Consider the following 21,973-nt stretch of genomic DNA (forward strand, 5'->3'; position numbering starts at 1 on the left):
GTTGGCTGTACCTGGCACACAGGTGTGATGTGTTCTTTGCTACTAGCAGCATCCTGCTGAGCATCTCAGTTCAGCTCAGGTTGCTTCCTACTCCAGCATAGCTGCTGATACATTAGTGTCCTGTAAAATGGATAATTCCAGCATATATTATGTTGAAATGTAACTTTTTAGATGTTCTAATGATTTTAAAATATGCTTGCTATAGAAAAGTTAATTAAATAAAAGCAGTATTTCTCAGCACTATATGTTTCTGGGAGCATTTTGTTACCAGGATGATAGATTTTCTGACAGATATCAGCATCCAAAAGCTAACAAATCACTGGGTTTTTATTCCTTTCCTCTCCTGATACAAATCACTTGGGGGAAGCAGGCATTTATGGACAGGCTCTCATGAGACTGGAGCCAGCTGGTGATCCAAAGTGCCCAAAGAGATCTCAGGGCAGCCTCTGTTCTGAATTTCTCTTGCTAAAAGCATAGAGCAGAGTGTTCCCCTAGCCAGTGGCTGTAGGGGAAGGTGCATTGGCTCTCTGAGCCCTAGCAGTGGCACACTTACTTGGGCTCATGGGCTGTAGTTCCTCACACTTCCACCCAACCTTCTGGGCCCTTGCTAAAGCTGATCAGCCTTTCCTAGCCACATATGTCCTAGAAAATATTCCACATGTGCAAATAAACTCAAAGTCCTGGAAGCAATATCCTAGAACGTGGAAGAGCAGAATAAGGTTTGCATGTATTTTTCCTGGGTTTTTTGTTTTTGGGTTTGTTTTTTTTTTAATATTGTTTATATTCTCAGTTTTGGGCTTCCCTCCAAGAAAAAAAACATGTGGTAACTATTGGGGTTAGTTATGCATTCCTCCTATTGATATATCCAGTATAAATTCTGGAAATCCTATAAATTCTTATACTAGACTGGGGAGTTCATCCACCATTACATGGTTTGGCTGCTGGAGGAGCACCTCCCATAGAAACTCATGGAAATCCCATATGCCATAATTGTCTGTGAGGGCAGATGCTCCTTCTGTCTGGTTGCTGGCTCAGACATGAACTGGAACCTGTTGCCTGCTGAAAGTGGAAGCAGTGACCAGTCTTTCATAACTCATATCTTTGCACTTTGGCAAAAAATAATCAGCCAGAGTTTTGCTGCCAGTTGATTGTGTCAATTGTGCATGTCCTAAAAAGCTACCTGCAAGATGTGTTATAAGCACAGATAAACTTCACTGACCACCATTAAAATTACACAAAATTGGCAAGGCAGGTAATGTTGCTACTATTTTATTAATAAATATTTAAATAATACTGTGAGTTTGCACAATGAAAGAAACTTATTGAAGGGATTATGGTCTAAATAGTATCTGCTAATTATAATATAAATAGATTAGTGCTAATTATTGTACGAAATTAGAAGGTTGCTTTAGGTGTGATCTGCAAGACTCATGGTTAGTAACCATATGAGTAAAGTTACCAGGTGAAGTTTTGGTCCCAGACCCAAATGGCAACATTTGCTTGTGAAATCTCTTCTGTTTCTCTGAGCAATTTGAAGAGAATAAGGTCATGCTTTCTTCTGTGAGGAGGAAGATAGAGTTGTTCCAACTATCAGCCCTCTAGATGCAGGGGTGTGATATAAAGTCTATAGTTTTGGCAGTAATTGTGGTTCAAGTTTGAAGTCATTATTTCCAGAACCTTCTGCACGTTGTCCACTGCATTTGTGGTGTGTCATGGTGGGGCTGCCAGTCCTGCATCTCCTGGCCATGGCTCAGGAATAATGAGGTGTTGCTGAAACAATTCCTTTGCATGAGCAGGCAGCTTTTGGCTATAAAGTATACAAACAATTCTAAGCAGGACAGACTTTTTGTTGGCCTCCAAAGAGAGGGTTGTATGTAATCAAGAATAAGAAAAGACTCAAATCCAAGATTGTTGGTATTTGATAAATCTGTCAAAATGCACAGCGAGTACACCTTCTGTCTCTTGGATTATGCAGTCCTATTTATTTCATAACGCAGAATTAAATATCTCTTGGTGTTCAGATGGATTTCTAATGTATCCTTTGTTTAGGTTGGGGAACCATATATTATTTTGCTAATGATTAGTGAGCCATAATGCGCTGGAACGGAGAGATGTTCCAGATTTATTACAATCATTCTTGCTTGAGCTGTTTGAACCCCCCTAATGTCCTTGATTTTCTGCTCTTTACAATGAATTTGTGACCCATTTCCCTAAGGAAAACAATGGAAACATTTCATAGAATCTTATGACATTGTTTTATGTTCTTTCAAAATATTGGAGCCAACTAATGGTGAAAAATTTGAGAAAAAAACATGTGAAATATAAACAAAGTAAGTTTCTTATCCCGTTTTGCAGCTGCACTCATTTGATAAATGTTACCATAGAAGTTTCTGCTGAAGCTTGTCAAACCCCTTTAGAAAAGTTGCAGGAACTGAGCTCCTTTAAGATCAGGATCCTTTAGATCTTGATGATTAGAGCAAATAAATAATGTATTGATTTGAAGAGTTTATATTGTTGGCTGTAAATAATAACGATCAAAAAACATTTATGTCAGGTATTCAAAAAAAGCAGATGGAATAAAAATTTTATGCATGCTTTTTACCTCCTCACAAAACTAATTTTCTCTTCCTGAAAGAAATATTTAGGGAGCTGCTTGGATTTTTTGTAGGCTCTGAGGCAAGACCTGGGTTCAGTTTCCTGCTGTCCTTGAGAATTTTTGCCTCATTGTCTTTCTGTCCCTTACTCCCTTCCGGATTATAAATGGGGGATATTCAACACCCCTTGGTGACTAGAAACCAGCCAAGGGAACGAGCGGTTCTCCCTGTGAGGGCAGCTGTAACCTCAGAGAGGACTTGTGGAGTCCTGTGTGCTTAGCCCCATGTGGTGCAGACTGCTGGGCCTGATCCAACCTTTAAACACAGTTTTTACTGGAGCACAAGACTCATCCATTGGTTCCAGTGAAGCAAGAAGCACGTGCCTAAGTAGTTGGCTGGGCTGGGGCCAGCACTCAGTCTTTTGCTGGACAGAGCCCTAAATAAACAACCTAGGATCAGAGGAGAGAACGTTTGCACAAGGAGTGTGATTTGGCTGTTTCTGTGGCACTGGCTTGTTGTTTTCTAAGTTGTGCTGGCAAAGGCTGCTCTGCTCAAAATGCTTCAATTTCTTGCCTATTATGTTAAAATTGACTGCACTCCTGCTGCACAGGCGGTGACAGGATGGGTCTAATTCACTCAGGGTGCTTGTGATGCTGGGCACCCACAGACACTGAGCTCTGTTGGAGTCCTCCCTGCTTTCCTGTTTGCACCTTTGCAGAGTGCTCAGAAATGTTTTGAGATCCGAGTTAGAGGCAGTCGTCACGTTTCATTCAAAGGCTGGCTCTTCAAGCACATTATTGCACGGCAGAGCATTGTAAACAGAGATGCCATTTGTAATATTTACTGTCTTAATGTAAAATCTGGAGGAATATATTAGATTTCCAGCCGGAAAATGGAAAAAACAAATATAGCCATTTACTGTGTCTTCTGCCAAAGATATTATTTGAAGAAATACTATGTGTTTTGTGAGGGTTTTGTGTAAGCAATGTAAGATTGAAATCTGTGAAAATGAAGGAAAAGTAACAAAAAATACATTTGAATTTAAAAGATTTGCACATAAGGATGCTAGTCAAGCATGAAACCTTTTAAAAAATGTTTCACTTAAGAGAATGTAATGAATTAGAAGTAAGAAAACAAACCAGATAATTTGTTTGTTGCTGTATGGAGATATATTACATATTGCTGCAGTTACTCCAGATGAGAGTCCCATCACAGTCAGCAGGTCTTTTTACCAGAGCACTGTTTTCCTTCCTTATCTTCATGTTCTGTTGCTGTGAGCTACAGAGCACCTTGAATGCCTTCTGAAGTCATTCAGAGATTCGGATAACATCATCTTGCAGATTCAGCCTATTAAGATTTTCTTAGACTTCCATGAAAGTGCCTATAGGATCAAATGCAGAAAGTTTTGCATGAAAAAACATTGAAGTGAAAATCTTCTGTATAAGCCACCTGATACTTATCTGAATTCAGGCTTCCCTTTTGTGTGTGCATGCTAATCTTTATATTTAAATGTAATTGAATTAAAGCACATTTCTCAGCTCCTTTATTTGTGTTTTTTTCTACCCTGCTCTTTAGCCTGCAGCTTCCAATGGATCAGAAGGATCTGGCAAGCGTGGTGAACATAACAAGGAGAAGCCAACTTTTGAAAACTATGTGGTAGACATGAAGACAAAGGTATTGTCCACTCTTTTTTGTGATGGAGAATGAAGTCCTTGTTTAGTGAAGTTTTGGTGGAGGTGAAGTGTGTAGGACATATTGAATTTGAGCTTCTGGATTTTTTATTTCTGCTCAATGGCTGCGTGTCCATTATTTGATTTCAATGAGGCTTACAGCTGCAATTTATTGTGGTATATTGCTAGCCCTGGGTATTCTATGCTGACCCAGGCAGGATTTAATTTTGATTTTTATGTAGAAGTCTTGTTCGTATTGGTGATGGTTCTACAGGTTTGCTGATCTCAAGGTGGTTTCATTTCAGTCTATTTTTGAAAGTCAATTTGTTGTGCAGTTCATAGGTTTTATTCCAGGTCTTTTCAGTCGCTAAGCGTGTGTTGTAGTTTCTTTTTGGTCTGGAGTCAGTATGGAAGAATTTGAATGTCAGAAAAGCAATGATTTTTGTATGGGCAGCCTAATTATACCTATAATAAAACTCTGCTGAATAGCATTACTTAATGGCTGTGGTAAGGGGCTGGGTTACACTTCCCTGCCTTGCTGCATGCAACAGCGAAGCCAGAAGTGTTTCATTATAGTATCTCCATTATTTTCATAGGTTCACAACTTGGCTGGAACAATTCCCTTGGGCTTAGATTTTATTATGTAGACTTTCAGCCTTGGTGTCATTGTGTATTTTTCCTTTTTGAAGTGAAACTTATTAAGTTTCTTTCAAAGTAAGCAAGCTGGAAACATGATGACAAGAAAAGAGACATTACCTGAGTGAGTGTGCTTGTGTGGTACCTTGTAGACTTCAGCAAAAGCTGTTTCCAACAGTAGAAATTTGTGGATTTTTACTCTTGTCTAAAGCTTTTCCATGAGCTTTATTTCCCTTTTTAGATAAATTTCTCTGTTAATTAAATTTTAAAAATCTAAAGATCTAATTTTCTAACATGATTTTCTGAGTTTCTTTGTTGCTTTGTTCCAAATTTCTCAATCAGAAAAAACTTTTGTACCATATGGTAGCGTGGTGGTACTTGATAGTTGAAATACAAGAACATATATACTCATTGAAATTTGTCCTTATATTTATGTAAGATTTTATTTCTCCAAAGCAAGGAGTTATGAAAAGTTTGATACATGCACTAAATACGTTGTGTCCACAAGGATGTTGTGAAAATCATGGGGTGTAATCTCATATCAATTTCACAACCTGATTTCACGATGAACAATGCACTATGATGCATGGTTTCATGATGAACAATGTTCAGATGAACAATGAACTATCCTCCTACTTAGAGTCACTGCAAATCCTGGACTGAATGTTTCTCCATCAGCAATTCTATTCACTACATTTTCATGCTGTTCACATATAAGGTGTACCTTAGCGGTAACTCCAAAAATTGGCAACTCCATTGCCAAACTCTAAGACATTCAGAGCTGTGAGTGGTGTTTTGTTCAGTTCTCAGTACCATGGGATAGTAGATAGCAGATGTTTTGTTTTTGTTTCCAGGAACTTGTGATTTAGTGTGCCAGTTCACTTGAAAGCATCGTTTTGTCTGATTTCTTTTTCGAGTGAGTGTGCTTGAGTGTTAGTGGCTGCTATGGCAGTGACACCTAGCTATTTAAGAGTGGCTGCATGTTTGAACAAATGTGCCAGAGCTTTTCAGTTGCTGGTGATCAATTGGTGGTTAGATTTACTTCCCCTGGCAGAATGCTCAAGAATGAAAATTAACTCTTCATTCATCATTAATTTTCAGAATTGAGAACCACTTCTGGACATACCACCCTTGATCACCATGTAATTCTGTGGCAGAGCATTCCAGCCTGCATAAAGCCAGTAGAGCATTTGTAACTGAAGCATTTCTGTTTCATTTGGAGCAAGGGCTTTGTGTGAAACAAGGAAACAATTGTGGATTTGTATAGGAAATAGCAGATAGAAAAAAACATGAGGCATAAGTTTTAAACTAATGAAGGTTGCAGGGCTTTTGAAAGGCTAGCTTGTCCAAGGACCTTCACAGCTGTAGGATGGGTCAAAGACCTCTTCCCCACACTCTGTGATGATGAAAGTGCATGTCCTACAATTCTACAACTTACATTGTGTTCCCAGCTTGCCATACTGCCTTCTCACAGGCCCCAAAACTGGTGAGCTTGTAGCAATGAGGCTGCTGCAGAGGTTGCACTGTCTCAGAAGTAGATTTTTTGATTTTTCTTCTGGGGCAGTTGCTTGGCTAAAGTGGTGCAAGCTTCCTCATACTACATAAAGGGGTGGTAAGGTGAGAATATACTTGAAGTAAGAAGAGAGGGAATCCCCTCCACAGCTGTGAAGCAGAAACTTTTTTTCAGTGGCTGTTGAGCCTGAGGCCACTGTGGCCACCTGGGTGCACAGAGCTTGTGGTGAAGGAGTGGAGCTGCCTGTCCATCTTTCCCTCCTCCCTGTGCCTATTTTACCATCTACCTTCAGGGCTTTGAGAGGCAAGGTCTGCTGCCCTACAAAAAAGCAAGTTCTCTTTCTTCTCATTGGAAAAAACTACCAGCTGGAGAAATTGGTCAGGACTCCAACATTGATTGTGCTAAATAGCAGTGAAATTTGCCATGCACGGGTGAAGGGAATGATTCGTGTTACAGCTTCTGTCTGAGACTCTCCTGGGCCTCAGGCCAGTTGCAGAGCTGCTGCTCTTAGGGCTGCTGCAGTTAGGAGGGAAAGAATTGCTAATTTGGTGATCTTTAAATTAACACCAGGACTCCTGGGCTTCTGATTCAGCCTGGGAACCACATTAAAATTCTGAGTGACTAAGGTATACAGAATGTGCTTTCTGAAATTTGTATTAACTTCTCTTTCTGGATGAAGAAGGATTTGTTCTGACATTTCATCTGTAATCCAGCTTTTAACTACATATTCAGGATCTACAAGATTAGTGGTTTCTCCTTTTTTTTTTTTTTCTTTTTTTTTTTTTTTTTTTAGTGTACCACAAAGCAGCCTTCATAAAGAAACTATGTCATGAGATTTTCCATTGTAGCACATACTTAGATCACTTGAATCCTGATGTTAACCCACTGAGTAACCAGCTGGGATCCACAGGAACTGGATTCAAGTGGTACAAGTGAGCTCTGGCTGTAAAGATATACTTTGCCAACTACATCAATTCCCCTCTTGAAAGATGTAATCAGGAAAGTATTTATTTGTAGCTTGTTTGGATGCAATATAGAACCTGAAAAGAAAAAAGAGAATATAAGCTGGAAATGTAATACCATCAACAAGTACTCCATAATACACAATTTAAAATACATTAGGAGTAAATAAATCTTTCTCTATATTTTTTAGAGCATGTGTGTGTTCACGTGTTCTCTGTGTAGGTGCACAGAGCTGTAGTCACTGGTTAAATTTTTCAAGATGCTGACATTACTAATTCAATGTTAACAGTCTGGTGAGATGCCTCCTTTCTTAGTGTCTATTCCAAAACTCAGAGATGTGGTGCTCTTGTTTTTCATAATCTCTACTCTTTGAATAAAATAAAATAAACCAGTTATGCTTTTTAATTTTTTTTAGCAATCTATTTTTCTTTACAGTTTTTGCTCTATAATATTTGGGTTTCAAAAGAATTTAAGAAGTGTTTAAGAAGGTGTATAATAAAAGATTTTTTAAAAATCAGAATATTTTCTAATGATTTTAGCTTTTACAGGAGCTTGCTTTTATACAAATATTGAATGCAGCAGGACGTTGCAGGCTCTGGTTCTAAATATAGTGGCCTAATTAAACCTTCTGCTTTGGTTATCCAAGTGGAAGTACCTGGATACAATGAAGACTTTAATGCCAGAAAGGAGCATTAAATTGTCCGGCGTAAACTGCATTAAAAGACCATTCCATTTCACCCACTCACCTCATATTGTTGGTTTTTGCATGACTTAAAAACAGATACCTAGGTAAAATTAGAGAAGGAAGCAGTCAACTGGGCAGATGGTTTTCACACAGTGATCCACAGAGCCACTGGTGTCACAGTGGGAAATAGTTGTTATTCTTCCTATATTAAGGCTTCCCAAGAGTCAGAGCTCATCACAAAGGTTATTTTTTGCCATCTAAGTTGATTATGAGCAACTATAAACCATGTCTTTTCACCCCAGATGGCTGCTCCTCAATGTTTTTGGTTCTGGGTCAAGCCTTTCTATAGTAGATTTCAGTCAGGATCATATGTACATATAATAGGAAGGCTGGAAGAACAGAGGAAAAAATAGAACTAAGCAGTGATATGACCTCCAGAAATTAGAGCAAAAGGAGGTGGTTCTAATGAAGGGTGAAATAGTGCTGAGGATTTTAAAATCTTGTTCTTGGGGAGAAAAAATGAATGGAAAAAGTACCTAGTTGGAGAAACAAAATTAAGCAGCTCAGCCTCTTTTTGGGGTCTGGGATGGGTTGTTAATGGAAATAAGGGACTGGATCTTTGAAGAAACACTGGAGACCCATTGACAGTCATCTGTTGCCAGTCAGGAGCCCTGGCAACCAAAATCAGCCTGTGGAAGTTTGAAGTTGGGGTCTGCATCCCCAAAAGCCTGTCTTCCTTCTGTCTGGGGTTATATGAGATTATGGGGGTAACAAGTAGGTGACAGTATTTTAGGGAGCAAAGTGCTCAATTGTGTATTAAGCTTGAGGACCACATGTGCAAATCTTGCCCTGTTAAATGCTCATTGTCATATTTAATGGAAGGAGGGGACAGGCAAAAATTGGAGGAGTGCAAGAGGAAGGTTTTTTGTACACTGAGGGAGCTGGGTGAGTAACGTTCATGTAAACATCCCCAAGGTTTGAAAGCCTCTGTTTTTCAAAAAACTTTAAATAGGATCATTAATTCACTGGGATAATCTCACAAGAGTAGAGTTGCAAGTAGAAGCATTTACAGATCATGCACTTGGAGACCAATTTCAAAATACATCTCCATATGCCAGTTTCAAGTCAGATGAAATTTTACAGCCAAGGTAATTATATATGTATGAAATACTTTGCACCTTGCTAGATCAGCTTGAATCTATCAATTAGAAGAGAACAAACTGTTGGGTGCTTTACACCCAAGTGTTAAAATATCTGCTGATTTTAGAGTTGACTGAATTCACTTTTAACTGATAATGCTTAGAGCACAAGGGTGGTTTATGCTACACCATATTAATGGGTTAATTTCCTCTTAAGAAGACATTTAATTGGGTCTTACTTCAAGGATGTTTGGAGGTTCCCTGTTTCATGTAATCTATAGTTTAATAAACTTGCCTGACTGTTTGGCTGCTGGACTAAACCTCAGTAGGGAGAAAAGCTGCAGGTTCTAGCACAGCTGTAAACACAAATCAAGTTTGTTTTGTGCACAAGCGTTTGCTCAGAGTGAGTTAAAGCCTTAGACACAGTTTTAAGTGCTCTGGAGACTTTCTCTTTAAGATGTTGAATCCACCAGGACTTTAATAGTTGGGGGAGGGTTGATTGCTCTCTGACCACATATCTGATTCACTATGGATTTTGTAACTTTGGTAGCAGTGACCTCATTTTGGCAAAATAATATGTGTCTTTTAGCGAGCGTCTCACTGCTCCAACAATCAAGGGAATATTAGGGTTATAACCTGAATAATTTATGGAAGAGAGATGACTCTTAAATACTCTTTTATTTTCTTGAAAAACTTATTTTATTAAAAACATATTTTAGCTCTGAGTGAGAATGAGAGATCCTCAGCAAAGCACCCAAGGGAGATTATGCTGTCCAGTGTGTTGAAAAGGTGAATTGTAATGTATGGGTGTCTAGACATTTCCTCTTGTTGCTGTCAACAGTCCAGTTGGCTGTATTTTTTTTTTTTTCCAAGTGAATAGGAGCATTGATTTTCCTCTCTCTTTGGCCAGAGCTTTCATTTTACATATCTTTCCCCTTTTGAATCTCTTTCTCTCTCCCTCTCTTTTTCTTCTCTCTCTCTCTTCCTCTATCTGGAAGAGAGGGAAGCCTGTAAGAGCTGACAGCAAGCTTTCTAACTCAGAATGATTCATGTAAAACACCTGAAAGGCAAGCTCTGCACCAGCATCACTGCAAGAAAGGTAGGGCTGTGGGGGCTTCAACAGTCTGTAAAACTCCAAGCAAAACATAGAGAACATGAGATAAATAGATTAAGTCTGTGAATCTCCCAATGGTGCAAGAAAAGTTTGGGAAAGATTTTAAGGAGTGTTTAAGCACCGTTGTTAAAGGTGCTTTCTTTTAATTAAGTTTGATGTATTTTTCATAGTTCGGTAAAAAAAAAAAAAGGTTCCCTTACAAAGCTTTGAATAATGTATATAATGTAGGGGTTTTTTCGATGGGTGGTAAACTATAATTATATCACTGTTGTGCTTGACAGATCCACGTGCATGTGTAAATATGCAAATCCCGGTTCTTTCCCCTGACTGCTTTTTTTCCTGCTATAGCTAAAGTTCGCCTTATCCAGCTGTTATTTATATTCACTTCCCAAATCCGAATCTGACCCAGTAATTCAGAGCAATTGTAGCTGTGACGCACGAGTTCTCGCATGCACCTTCATGTTTCAATCATGCACTTCCAGCAATGTGTGTTTGTAGGAATCATGCTCTCAATAAAACCCCTTACAACCCAAAGCAGTTGTTTTGGCAGAGAAGTGACAGGCTGTGATAGATGGGCCCGATAGTTGTGTGTTTTGTGCTTGCTCTGAGTTAGTAGGGAAGAGGAGGGAGAGAGCGAGTGAAAGGGGGGAGGAAAAAAAAGACAGGGAAGGAGAGAGCGGGAGGGAGAGAGAGAGAGAGAGCGAGAGAGAGGCTGAGAGAGAGAGACTTGGCAAGGGAAATCTTATGGGTATACTGAAACAGCAGATCAGAATTGTGAAACCAGAGCTAGGGCTGAAATGTGATGCTTTTGCTCTTTTGTGCTTGTTGTGGTTCTCATCTTCCCATTTAGAGGGCTGCATACCATTCAACAGCATATTTTGATCTCTGATTGAACAATGCAGCAATCAAGCCTGATAAGCCACCTGGAAGTTTTGCTTGAGACGATTTCTAGTGGGTTTACTGATCCCTGTGAACATCATGACTGCCTTTAGCATTGTGGAGGAGGACTCGAGTTTCTTATGAGGGCCCCACTTGGAAAAGCCGGCTGTGCAGAATCAAGCCTCCGGTTCTGTTCATGCTATTCAAAAGCCTTTCCTCACCCTTGCTGATTTATTTTTATGATTTACATACACTCCTGTGGAGATTTACAGAATGGATTGTCTGTGCATTGTCACGACCAAGGTAGGACTGGAAACATTGCTGTTCTGTGTACATATTTCTCTGCTATTTTTCTGTTTCTGTAATTAAATAGATTGAGCATGTACTGTGTCAGGTTGCAAGATAAAGTGATGAATAAGCTTTGCTTCCACAAGCATTTTGTTCTCTTTATCTCTAGATTATGCAGTTTGTTTCTGTATGACTTCCTAAATGATATGCTTTTTACTTATTTTTTGCTAGCAAAAGGAAAAGGATTTCATATTTTATCTTAGCTTATGCTTGTGTCTATTAATAACTCTAGCAACTAGAGCACTTTCAGAATACATGGTATACTGCACATCTTTTCTCAGCTTATCAGTTTATTCTGTAAACTAAAGAATAATAAAGAAAGGGGCATTATATGGGTCCTAGGATTTTAAGGAGGCCAATCAGATGTAGTTTAGATAGTCATGGTGTTTCTGATTGGAGAGATGCAAGTTTCTTGTGGCTTATTGTGGCTTTTTTCGGAAAAAAAAAATTGATTAGTTTGCCTCTCTAGGCCTGAAAAATAAAAATGCCTAGGTCTCAATTAAGCACTCTTATATCTAGCTGAACTGTTTGGAAACAGTCCTTCTAAATAATATCTTCTGAACATGAATATAGACACTTTCTTTTCCACAAGAGCGGCGTCAGGCTAAGGACCTCAGGGTTAGGGACACTTCCCAACCCAAAGATCTGGTGTAGGGATAAGTTGAATGATTCCTTGAGACATCCTCAAACTTATCAAACTAAGTTAATATTAAATGGCAGGGACTGAGGATGATAAGGGAACTCCCTCTCTGTTGCTGCAGGGCAGGCAGCTCGGCGCGTGTTTGCAGCCGCCTTTGCACGTGGTGGTGCTGGGGTTCAGGACGAGCAGGGCACATCCAGCTTTGGGGTTCAGCACAGTGCTCCCTGTTCTGCCTTACTTTTCATGGATTCCATCATTTCCACAGGACTTGCAAAATGCCTGGGGTGGCCAGAACACCTGAAGGCTGAACAAATGTTTAGGCAAAGCAGGGGTTAGCACTGCTGTCATCACTGCTGTCATTTTTTGCGTCACAGCTATGCAGAATGGGGACACCCATCTGCAGCGTGGAGAAGGTCTGGAAGATATAGCCTGGGCACTCATGGGCAGCAGAGAGGGGTGGTGGGTGGCCATTGCAGAGAGCATGGAGCACAGTGGAGCCATGGAAACAGATGCCAACTGTCATTCCCATCTTGCTGATGGAAAAACCCATATGGGAACAGAACAAGAGGTAAATGAGGCCACAGAAGGAGGATGAATTGGAGGAGGCTGTGGCCTCATTCATTTCCTGTTCTTTCCATGTCCTCCTGGCTCCCACTAGCCATGCTGAATCTGAGATTATATCCTCACGCAGCCCTGGAGCAGAGCAGAGACACCTGTGGGTACCTGTTGATGCAGTACCATTGAAAAGTGCTCAGCAGTGGAGGTGCAGCTCTGCTGAACAAAGCTGGGATGCAGGATCACGCTAAACATCCAGTTTTACACTCCTGAGTGTTGCTTTCTAGTTCAAAATGTTGAAAAGAAGAGCTGCAATTAGTCCTACTTCTGGGTGTCTTCTTGTGCAGTGGGGACCTGCAATTGGATCTATGCTTGGCCTAGAGACTTTGGGATGGAGGTGCATAGGAACTGGATTTGGGATAGGGGAATAAGTCAAGTTTTAATGGTAAAATTGGAAAAGAACATATCCCAGTACCTTTATTTTTATGTGTTAAGAAACATCACTTATTTAGTTTACAAATTGGTGCTGAAAGTTTTCCAATGAATATTTTCCCAGGGCCTTCTGGGAAATAGCAAACATGGATTCACTGCCAGCTCACTGCTGCTGCTGCCTTGAGCAGGGCTCCCATCTCCATATACACACATTTTTCCTCTCAGCTTCTCTGTCTCTTGAATCCAACACTGAGTGTCTGAAATCATCTGAAAGTCAAGCATGTGATTGAGCCTCAAATATTCAACTCCAGATATTCAGTCTTTGCTGCCAGCTCTGGTGTTGGAATGAGATACAATGTGAATTGTACGTGGCTTGCTATTTGCATGCATGTGGGAACAGCATAATATCATATATAATTGAGCTGAATAATGGCAAAAGTCTAGTTTCAGAACACTTTCATACTGCAACAGCTTAAAACCAAAGAATTTACAGTGATCTGCTTGCCTTACTTTGTGCCATATTTAAGTGGCTGGACCAGTATTGTATTGGTCCATAATCTGATCTTACTTGCTTTATTTTTATTGGAGTAACTCTTCTTTCTTTAAAACAGCAAAATTTTTTATCTGTTTATGCTATTTTCACCAGTATAATAAAAGCAGACCATTTTCAGAAAAAATTGTTATATAAAAAAAATAATTCATAAGCATGATTTCTACAGAGCAACAGTGTGGTCATTTTTGACCTCAGATCTGTTAATTGTCTATATTTGAATAGCCATTTGTCTAATTTATGCAGATAATTGCCATTCTTTGTCTTGAAAAAGTGGATCTTGATGTCAGAGGGAGTAAATACATCAGGTTTATTCTTCAGTTCTTAAGTAATAAAATGGGTGTAAAAGACAAATACTTTAAAAATTGCAGAAGATGAACACTGTTCAAAGAGTTGACATTTTTAACACTTGATCCTTAACTTTAGTCTGGAATTTTTGGTATTTTCACATTATAGAAAATTACATAAATGTGTTGGAGTGAATGTGCCCTTGTAGTTTATGTTCAATGGATCTTACAGATCCTGCTTTGAACTCTGTGTGGTAAAAGATGGCATCCAATAAAATTAATTTCTGATGTACCTTGCCAAATCTTAAACCCTACTGATGGTTTTTCAGCCAAATTGTAAAGTCTGTTTAAGATAGATTGAAGATATTAATTTGTACAAATTCTTCCTCTTATTTTTATTTCCTTCATTTTTCCATGCATTTCTGAGCACAGGACTACAGAAATGCTGAATCAGTCAAGGAGAGCTTCTTATGGTTGTCCTGGTTTATTTTAATTGATCATGTTCCCAACATAGCATCTTTCCTTTACTGTCACATAAAGCACATTAATTGGTGGCATTATTTTATCATTAGAAAGAATTCAGTATAAATTAAAGCTTAGGTTCAGCCTCCATCCCAGCAGGAGCACCAGGAGTTTTTGAAAGGGAAGAACATTCCCACTGTGCCTCCCAACATGCTGTTCTCTCCTCTAGGCAGCAGCTCTCCTTCCACCTTCTGTCTTTTACAGACTTATGAATACAATGGGAGCTGCCACTGGTGAAAAAGGACATAAATAGCTCCATGTCCCTCACTCTAACAGGGGCTGCTCCCCTGGATCTCCCTGTTCTTGGTATTAGGTGGTGTAGAAAATATGATTTGTTTTCACTGGGAAAAAAATCCAAAAGCTTTCTGGCACTATTTGCTAGAAAGGAGTGCTCAGAGGTGGCAATTCTGCAGACTTAAAACCCAGAAGGCCAATGGCAGGGCTAGCTAAAAACCTTCTCTCAGGAGAGAGATTTTAAAACTTCCTGGGCAATCTAGACTAGTGGTTTGGCATCCTTTACATCAGTAACATCCCTAAGAACTGTCAGTGTTGGCTGCCCCTTTTTTTGTTTGGGAGTTGTATTTTGAGGTTTGCTTAAGGTCTCAGATTTTATCACCTGAATGCTTCTGTGTTTTGAGAAGATGTACACCAAGAAGAGACACCACTTAAATAATCCAAATTTATTCAAGGATCCTAAACCACTTACCATTTGTTCCTGACTCCTTAGTTCTTAGCACTGAACACTGGCAGCAGTAGGATTCCTGTGTCCCAGAACAGTATCTTCCAGTTTGTAAAACAGAGAATTTGCCTTCAGAGCCAAGGAGAACGTTCAGCTTGGTGTTTAAGCTACAAAAATAAATTCCTGCCATCAAAAAATTGAAAATTCTGCAACATTTACTTATTTTTAGAGATTCTTGTTAGCTTCCAATTAAGTAGAGATTTATATCAGATTGCTCACTACACAGGTCCTGCATTTAATTTGATTGTCACTGACCCCTGTGGAGTGATTGATTGAAAATATGATTGTTCACATCACTGGAAAACTGGAAAAAAAATTGTGTTATTTTGTTTTGTTTTCTTGGGTTTTTTGTTTGTTTGTTTTGTTTGGTTTTTTGTCTTTTTTTTTTTTTTTTTAATTAGTAAAGAGTTCATTCCACTAGTGGAGAAGTTCAGCATTTTGTTTCTATTTTTGTAGATTTTTTACAAATTCTGTATTAGTCCAGTTTGAAAAATTAACAATTTCCATTATGGCTGTCCATCCAGCACCTTTTATAAGAATTTAATTCACATGTTTAAAACAATGAAATGAAGACAGAAAGAAACACCCCTATTTTGTGCTGGTGCTGGGAAAAAAGCAGTAAGCTTGTTTATGTTGTTAACCCACCCTAGAGTTGCATGTGTACAATTTTGAATGACAGGGTTGCCAGGAGCCAGCAACATCTGTCTATCCTATTTTCTTCTGCTCATCCAGCCATATATATGGAACAGGGGACACCACTGTGTGGACTTTGGGCAGAATTCTGAACAGATGTGTGATCAGAACTCACAATGTGCATCATGGCCATGGAAAACAAGAAGGTACAGTGGTCAGTGACAGGACAAACACCTGGATTATTCCCTGGGTGTGCTATGACTTTTCTGTAGGTGTCTCCCACCAAACATTCATCACCCCACTTCGTGGCCTCAAGTTTAGAGTAAAGCAGGAGGAGAGCTATAAAATTTGAAATTACATGAAGTGTATCTTTATAAATCCTTGTTGATAGTGTGCTGTATTAGGGAAAAAGTAGGAGCAGGTCTTGTATCCCAGAAGGATACTCCAGATTTTCTGAGTGAGAAGGAAAACATCATTCAGTATTTAGCCTACAAAACTGACTCCCAAAACCAGCTCAGTTGATCTGGTGGGGGTTTTTAGAACGTGGCTGAAGAATGGAAAAATATGGAGATGGCACCACTGGGGTGACCCTGCTGTTCCAGCCTCTCTGATTTAGAGTGGCAGCAGAAGCAGTTCTAAGGTGCTCTGAGAAGGGCAGAATGGTCCATGGGAGCAGGTCCACACACTGTGTGCCAGCTGCTGGTCCCACTTTGCAGATGAATCCACTAGAAGATTTGGTTGAATTATTGATTATTTGGGCCTGATATGAATGCAAATAGCTAAGAGTTAGAATATTTATTTATGCTGAGGTGACTTTGTCATAGGCCTGTTGTGCCATCCTTTCTCCCCTGTTTGATTATGTTAATCTGAGAAAACCTCAATACAGAGATTTTAAAAGGCATGTAAGTAGAGAATGAGGTTCAGTTTGTTTTGTGGGACTTCTGCAAGATAAGCTGTAAGTGTCTGAAAGGCTGTAGATCAGTTCCAAAATTAAGAAATTATAGATGCTGAGCTTAACCAGTGCCTCAGGTGTTACAGACTAGTGTAACCTTACCAAAACTAACAGAGCTGTAGAGAGCTATACTGCATGAGGATTTGATTTAAATTTAGCTGGATATGAAACAAACAAAAAACCCCCACATTTTTGTGCCTGCATATTGTTAATAGATCTGGGCAACATTTGTTGTTTTTACTTTCCAAGACTCCAGGCTTTTGAATCATTGCAGTTTGGAGTCATAAACTGGGTAGCTAAGGTTTTTTTTTCGTGCTGAATTTCCTGGTTATAACAAACTGAAAACAAAGGAAACATAATGATTTTTCCCCCAGAGATTCACATTTAGCAAAAATCAAAATCTTTTTCTATAGTCATTATTAGGTGCTGATGAGCACTTCAAACTCTGGTGTTTTCCTGCCAGACCCTAAAAGTGTAGTAGTGCTGAATCCATAAAATTTACATGTAATTTAGTAAAGTCTATTCTGAAGTGGTACTTGAGGACAGCTTTGATGACTATGGGTTGGCTGCTGGCTAAACTGCACAGGCTTAGAAGAGTAGGAAGATCCTTTTCATTGATTACAATTTATCTTAGCTGGAGAACATACTCAAGAATATTTGACAGATGGGGAGTGTATCTGAGTATTTATTGCAAATCTTTATTTACTAATGTTAAATTTTGGAACAATTATTGTGAGCCTCTAGCATTTGGATTTCACACATTATGAATGTAAACTGATGAGAGACATGTTGTCTTTTCTAGAAAAAATAGAATCATTTAGGGGGGAATTTCAAGAAAATTGCACAGAACAAACTAATGTGCACTGCATATGTAATGTCTGGTAATTATATCTTGTCAAAAGCTGAACTTTTTTCTCCTTTATTCTTTAGAAATGTGATAATAGTCCCTTTTTCCTTGTAGTTAATTATAAATTTCAGGAAGAATTAAGTCTGTTAAATTTCTTCTTCCCTTCTTCCCCCTCCCTTGGTCTCTATGGCAGCAGCAGGAATGGAAGGGAATTACTTTGATCTCCATTTCTGGGTGACACTTCGTTTCTTCCGAGCACTGACCTTGTTTAGTGCAACTGAAATTTTCAATAGATTTCATTAGATTATAATTGGTGGCTTTAGAGAGTTGTCTTTATTGAGACTGGTTGTGAGCTATGAAAGGAGAAGGATGATTTTTTTCCCCATAAATCTATGAAGAGCTCTATAAACTGAGAGCAGAAAATGTTCAATTAACAGCTCAGGCAGATATGGCTGGGGCTCAATACTGCACAGCAGTGGAGAGCTGCAGAGGTGAGGCAAGGGGGAAGACACTGAGCAAGAAAAAGAAAACAAGAGAGCTTTATGCTGCCTCAGTAATAGTGCTGCTTAATAATAGCAGAGCTATATATCCTTAGCAGGTCCTTTTTCTGGTATTTGGAGGACCTGGGTGAAGGTGGGAAGATAATTTCCCAGTGACAAGGTGAGCTGCATTTTTATGTGCTTCAGATAGCTGGAAAAGCAAAAAAGGTCTGTCCTGTGGCTCTTATTCTCAACATAAACATGTCTTTATTTTCTGTGTTAATCTGTTTGATACTGCTGTGCCAATTTCTTTCTGTATCCATTCACCAGATGCAAGACTTCTGGAAAATGAGATGAAATGTGCAGTCAAGGAGAACAGAATGGTTATTTATGAGTGAATCATTAGGCCAGGGGTATGGCCTGGTATGTTATATTTTGCTCAATCTGAGACCTCTAGTTAAGGTCTACAATTTTTATTTCTCTAGAGCATCAGAGAAGATAATTTGCAAGGATGTGTAGGAGTAGCTGAGAATGTTCCACTGGGATTGACTTCATCCAGTGCTTTTGTTACTAGAAACCTCACGCAAGGACTTCTATGCAATTTCTTGTATTTGTATTCCTGGCCATTTCAGTGGATACAAATGGAATATAACCTGTGACTTCTTTGGACTTTCATCAGCAGTATCTTCTTTGAGAAAGAATATTAAGTCAGGTCTTAGAGAGTGCTGCAGTTCAATGAGCCTTGAACCTTTATATTCCTAAATATCCTCTCTGGATTTTGTTCCATCTTCCAGCAGAGCTAAAATCTGTCTCTGAATGTGTCTCCAGACAGAATCACAAATTAGGTATTGATATTGATATTTTATGTATATAAAAATCTCCCCCTGCCTATGAGAAAGTAGCAATAAGATATACCTACTTGCTCCTGAAGTCACTCAACACAAAAGAAATCTTACCCAGAACCTGCTGAGGTGCAGTTGGGTCTCTGTCACCTGAAATCTCTTGTGCAGTGCTACAAAGCTCTCACCTTGCAGTTCAATATCCAGCATGCAGTCATTTCCCTCTGCAGTATTGCTGTGGGCACTGGCCATTCTGCATTGTGTTCATGCATTTCCAAATACATTACACTGATGTTTCCAAATAGTGCTGCCAGCAGTCAGTTATTTTAACACCTGACTGGGAGAAAAAGCAGGTAAGAAAGAAGCTTGCTTAAGGGTTGCTTGCTAGGAAGGCAGGTGTTCTGCATGGATGGACTCTGAAGGGCTTGCAGCCTTGTTTTTTAATCCTGAGATTGGTATCTTTCTGCTGGTTACCCATGGGGTCTGTATTTCTGGAGGTTTGATAAACCCATAGGTTTGGGAATTGCATGTATCAGGACCTCCAGAGAAGAAACTGCACTGTCCCTAGCTGAATGTGGGGGTAGCATCTCTATCTGACTGTGGTCATTGCTTCATTGCTTCCTGACTCTGTCATTGCTATGCAATTTATCAAGCGTTTAAAGCATCAACCCAGAAAAAAATCTGTGAATGATGCTTAATTCAGTAATGAGAATGGAATTATTCTTTTGTGTCCCAAGGTCTCTTTGTACAAAAATTACACAATCTGAAGATCTTATTGTGTATTTTGAAGGCTTTGATTTCATTAAGCTCTGATAAAGTCTCTGCCTGGATGGCTGTCTGTCACTGTGGTGGAGCTGTCTCAAGGGTAAAGCTAAGTGCTGGAGGCCAAGTATCCTCAAAGAAAGGGAATAAAGCAAAACTGTGGAAACCACTCATTCATAGACAATAGAGATACAGCCCCTCTCCTTCCATTTAAGATGGACAAAACTTTTATTGGAACATATTCTCCCAAACAGCAGGGCAAAGTATTGGTACATAGGTATACACAAAGGTATATTTACTATTGGTAAACATGAAAAACAAACTAGAGGTGCTTCTGTCCTGCCTTGAAGACTATCTGAAGAAAGACTATTTTAAACTATGGATTTTCATCACTTCTGAGATTTTTACCTTTTCAGTGTAGTGGTGGGTCAAGGTCTGTAGTTTTTTTGCTGAACTGACCAAACTTCTAAGCTGAGCAAAATGTTAGCAGTAATAATCAAATGGAATTAATTCCTTCTGTAAATATTTGTCAATGCTATTCCTATGCTTACTTGTATTGCCTATGCCTGCAGAATACTTTATGTAGTGTTGATTTTTTGGCTATTTTTTTTTTATTGGCTTCTCTAAATGTGACATGTTGGATCTTTTAGCTATTAAAGAACTCTTGAGCATTTAGGATGTAAAGTGTTACCAGCAGCTGATATACAACCTTATATCTAAGGTTGTTTTGATTAGGTGAGGGTCTAAAATATAAAAGGTGTGAAAAGCATTGGTTTTTACACAAGACAAACAGAAGTGATCATTCAAATAAGAATTAAGCTGTAATTTTCAAAAAGAATCCAGCCCTAAATCCCCAAAAAGCTGTAGAAGGAAAGTGTTCAGTCCTTGCCCTTGAACTACATACAGTTCTCAGACAGTGCCAATGCAGTGTCATGTTACCAGCACAGTAATTCAAATATCCAGCTGTGAAAGGCCAAACACTGCAGGTCAGCCTACATCCCAGAGGAGCAACCAGCCCAGCTCTTGCCCTTAAAAAGTGGGAACTCTGTATAGTTTCTGCCTCTGAGCAATTCCCAGTTGTTGCTGTCTCTTTGACCTTTGAATATGTGCAAGTGCCAGGGGATTCTAGGCCTTGGGACAATTTAGGTATGAATCTTAAAGACAAGAGTCTTTAAGCCTTTAAGAGAATAATCCCCTCCTGCTATGAGATTTGGAGCTTTTATTTTGGAAAAGTATCCCCTTAAAAATGTGAGGAGTCTTTTTGAGGAGTCTCCTGACAAAGTTATGCATTATTTCCTCTGTAAGATCAGGCTTTTCAATCAGAAAGATATTTTCAGTCCAAAGCACATTATTAATTCCTTGCTTTTAACTTGTCTTGGAATAAAGAATGAGGGTGTACAATTGTTAAAGTAAAAAAAATAATTACTAGTGTTTCATGCCATCTTTTTAATCAGAATTCATTTATAGTTTTGTTATTTTGATAGGATTACATTGTTTGCTGTTTCATTCATCCCTTCCTTAAAAGAGATAACACACACCCGCAGGATTCTGGTGCCATGATAGCAGTAACTTTCTCAAATCTTTTTAAACAGGACTTTCCAAACTTTTATCTAAAAATAAAAATATTTTTGCTTTTTAGCTGTTTTTCTGAATATTTCTTGAAGTTGCTTAATCGAAAATGTGAAAGATAACCAGTTTTAAGTTTTGAAGAATACAAAGCTTAATCTGATATCCAAATTTTTTTTTTTTTTTTTTTTACCTTGTAAGAGTAGTATTGCACTGCTTTACAAATGTTAACTTTCTGGAGATAAAGAATAAAGAACAAAGCATTTGTAGTTCTTAAATTAGACTCAAAACTGTAAATCATATGAAATCTAATCATTAGTGTTTGCAGAACTTTCTCTCCTTTACTCTCAGCATGGGGAAAAGAAAGGTGTAATGTAATTGCTTGTGATATATCTGGCTTAAACAAAAATAAAAAGAAGAATTTTTTTTTTTTTCCCATAGTGCTTCCAGCTTCAGGAAAATATCTGGTTACAAGAGTCCTTCAATTCAGGGAGCTAAATAATAGTTTGACTCTAATGTGAAATGCTGAGAGTAATGGTGGCAAACACCAGAATTTATTCTGAACTTTTATTCAGGGACTCTGACCCAATCTGCTATGCAATTCATTCTGATGGGCACCAAACCTTGGC

General features: G+C 38.9%; 1 protein-coding gene across 1 annotated transcript in view; it reads left to right on the plus strand.

The window, feature by feature from the left end:
* Window positions 1–21,973, plus strand: part of DLG2 (discs large MAGUK scaffold protein 2) — a 966,889-nt gene that overhangs the window by 139,753 nt on the left and 805,163 nt on the right. Inside the window, exon 5 of the mRNA XM_079303594.1 lies at window positions 4,170–4,268. Coding sequence (XP_079159720.1) covers window positions 4,170–4,268 — 99 coding nt within the window. The remainder of the gene's footprint in view (window positions 1–4,169; window positions 4,269–21,973) is intronic.

The sequence above is a fragment of the Erithacus rubecula genome (genome assembly GCF_903797595.1).
Source record: "Erithacus rubecula genome assembly, chromosome: 1".
Taxonomy (NCBI): Eukaryota; Metazoa; Chordata; class Aves; order Passeriformes; family Muscicapidae; genus Erithacus; species Erithacus rubecula.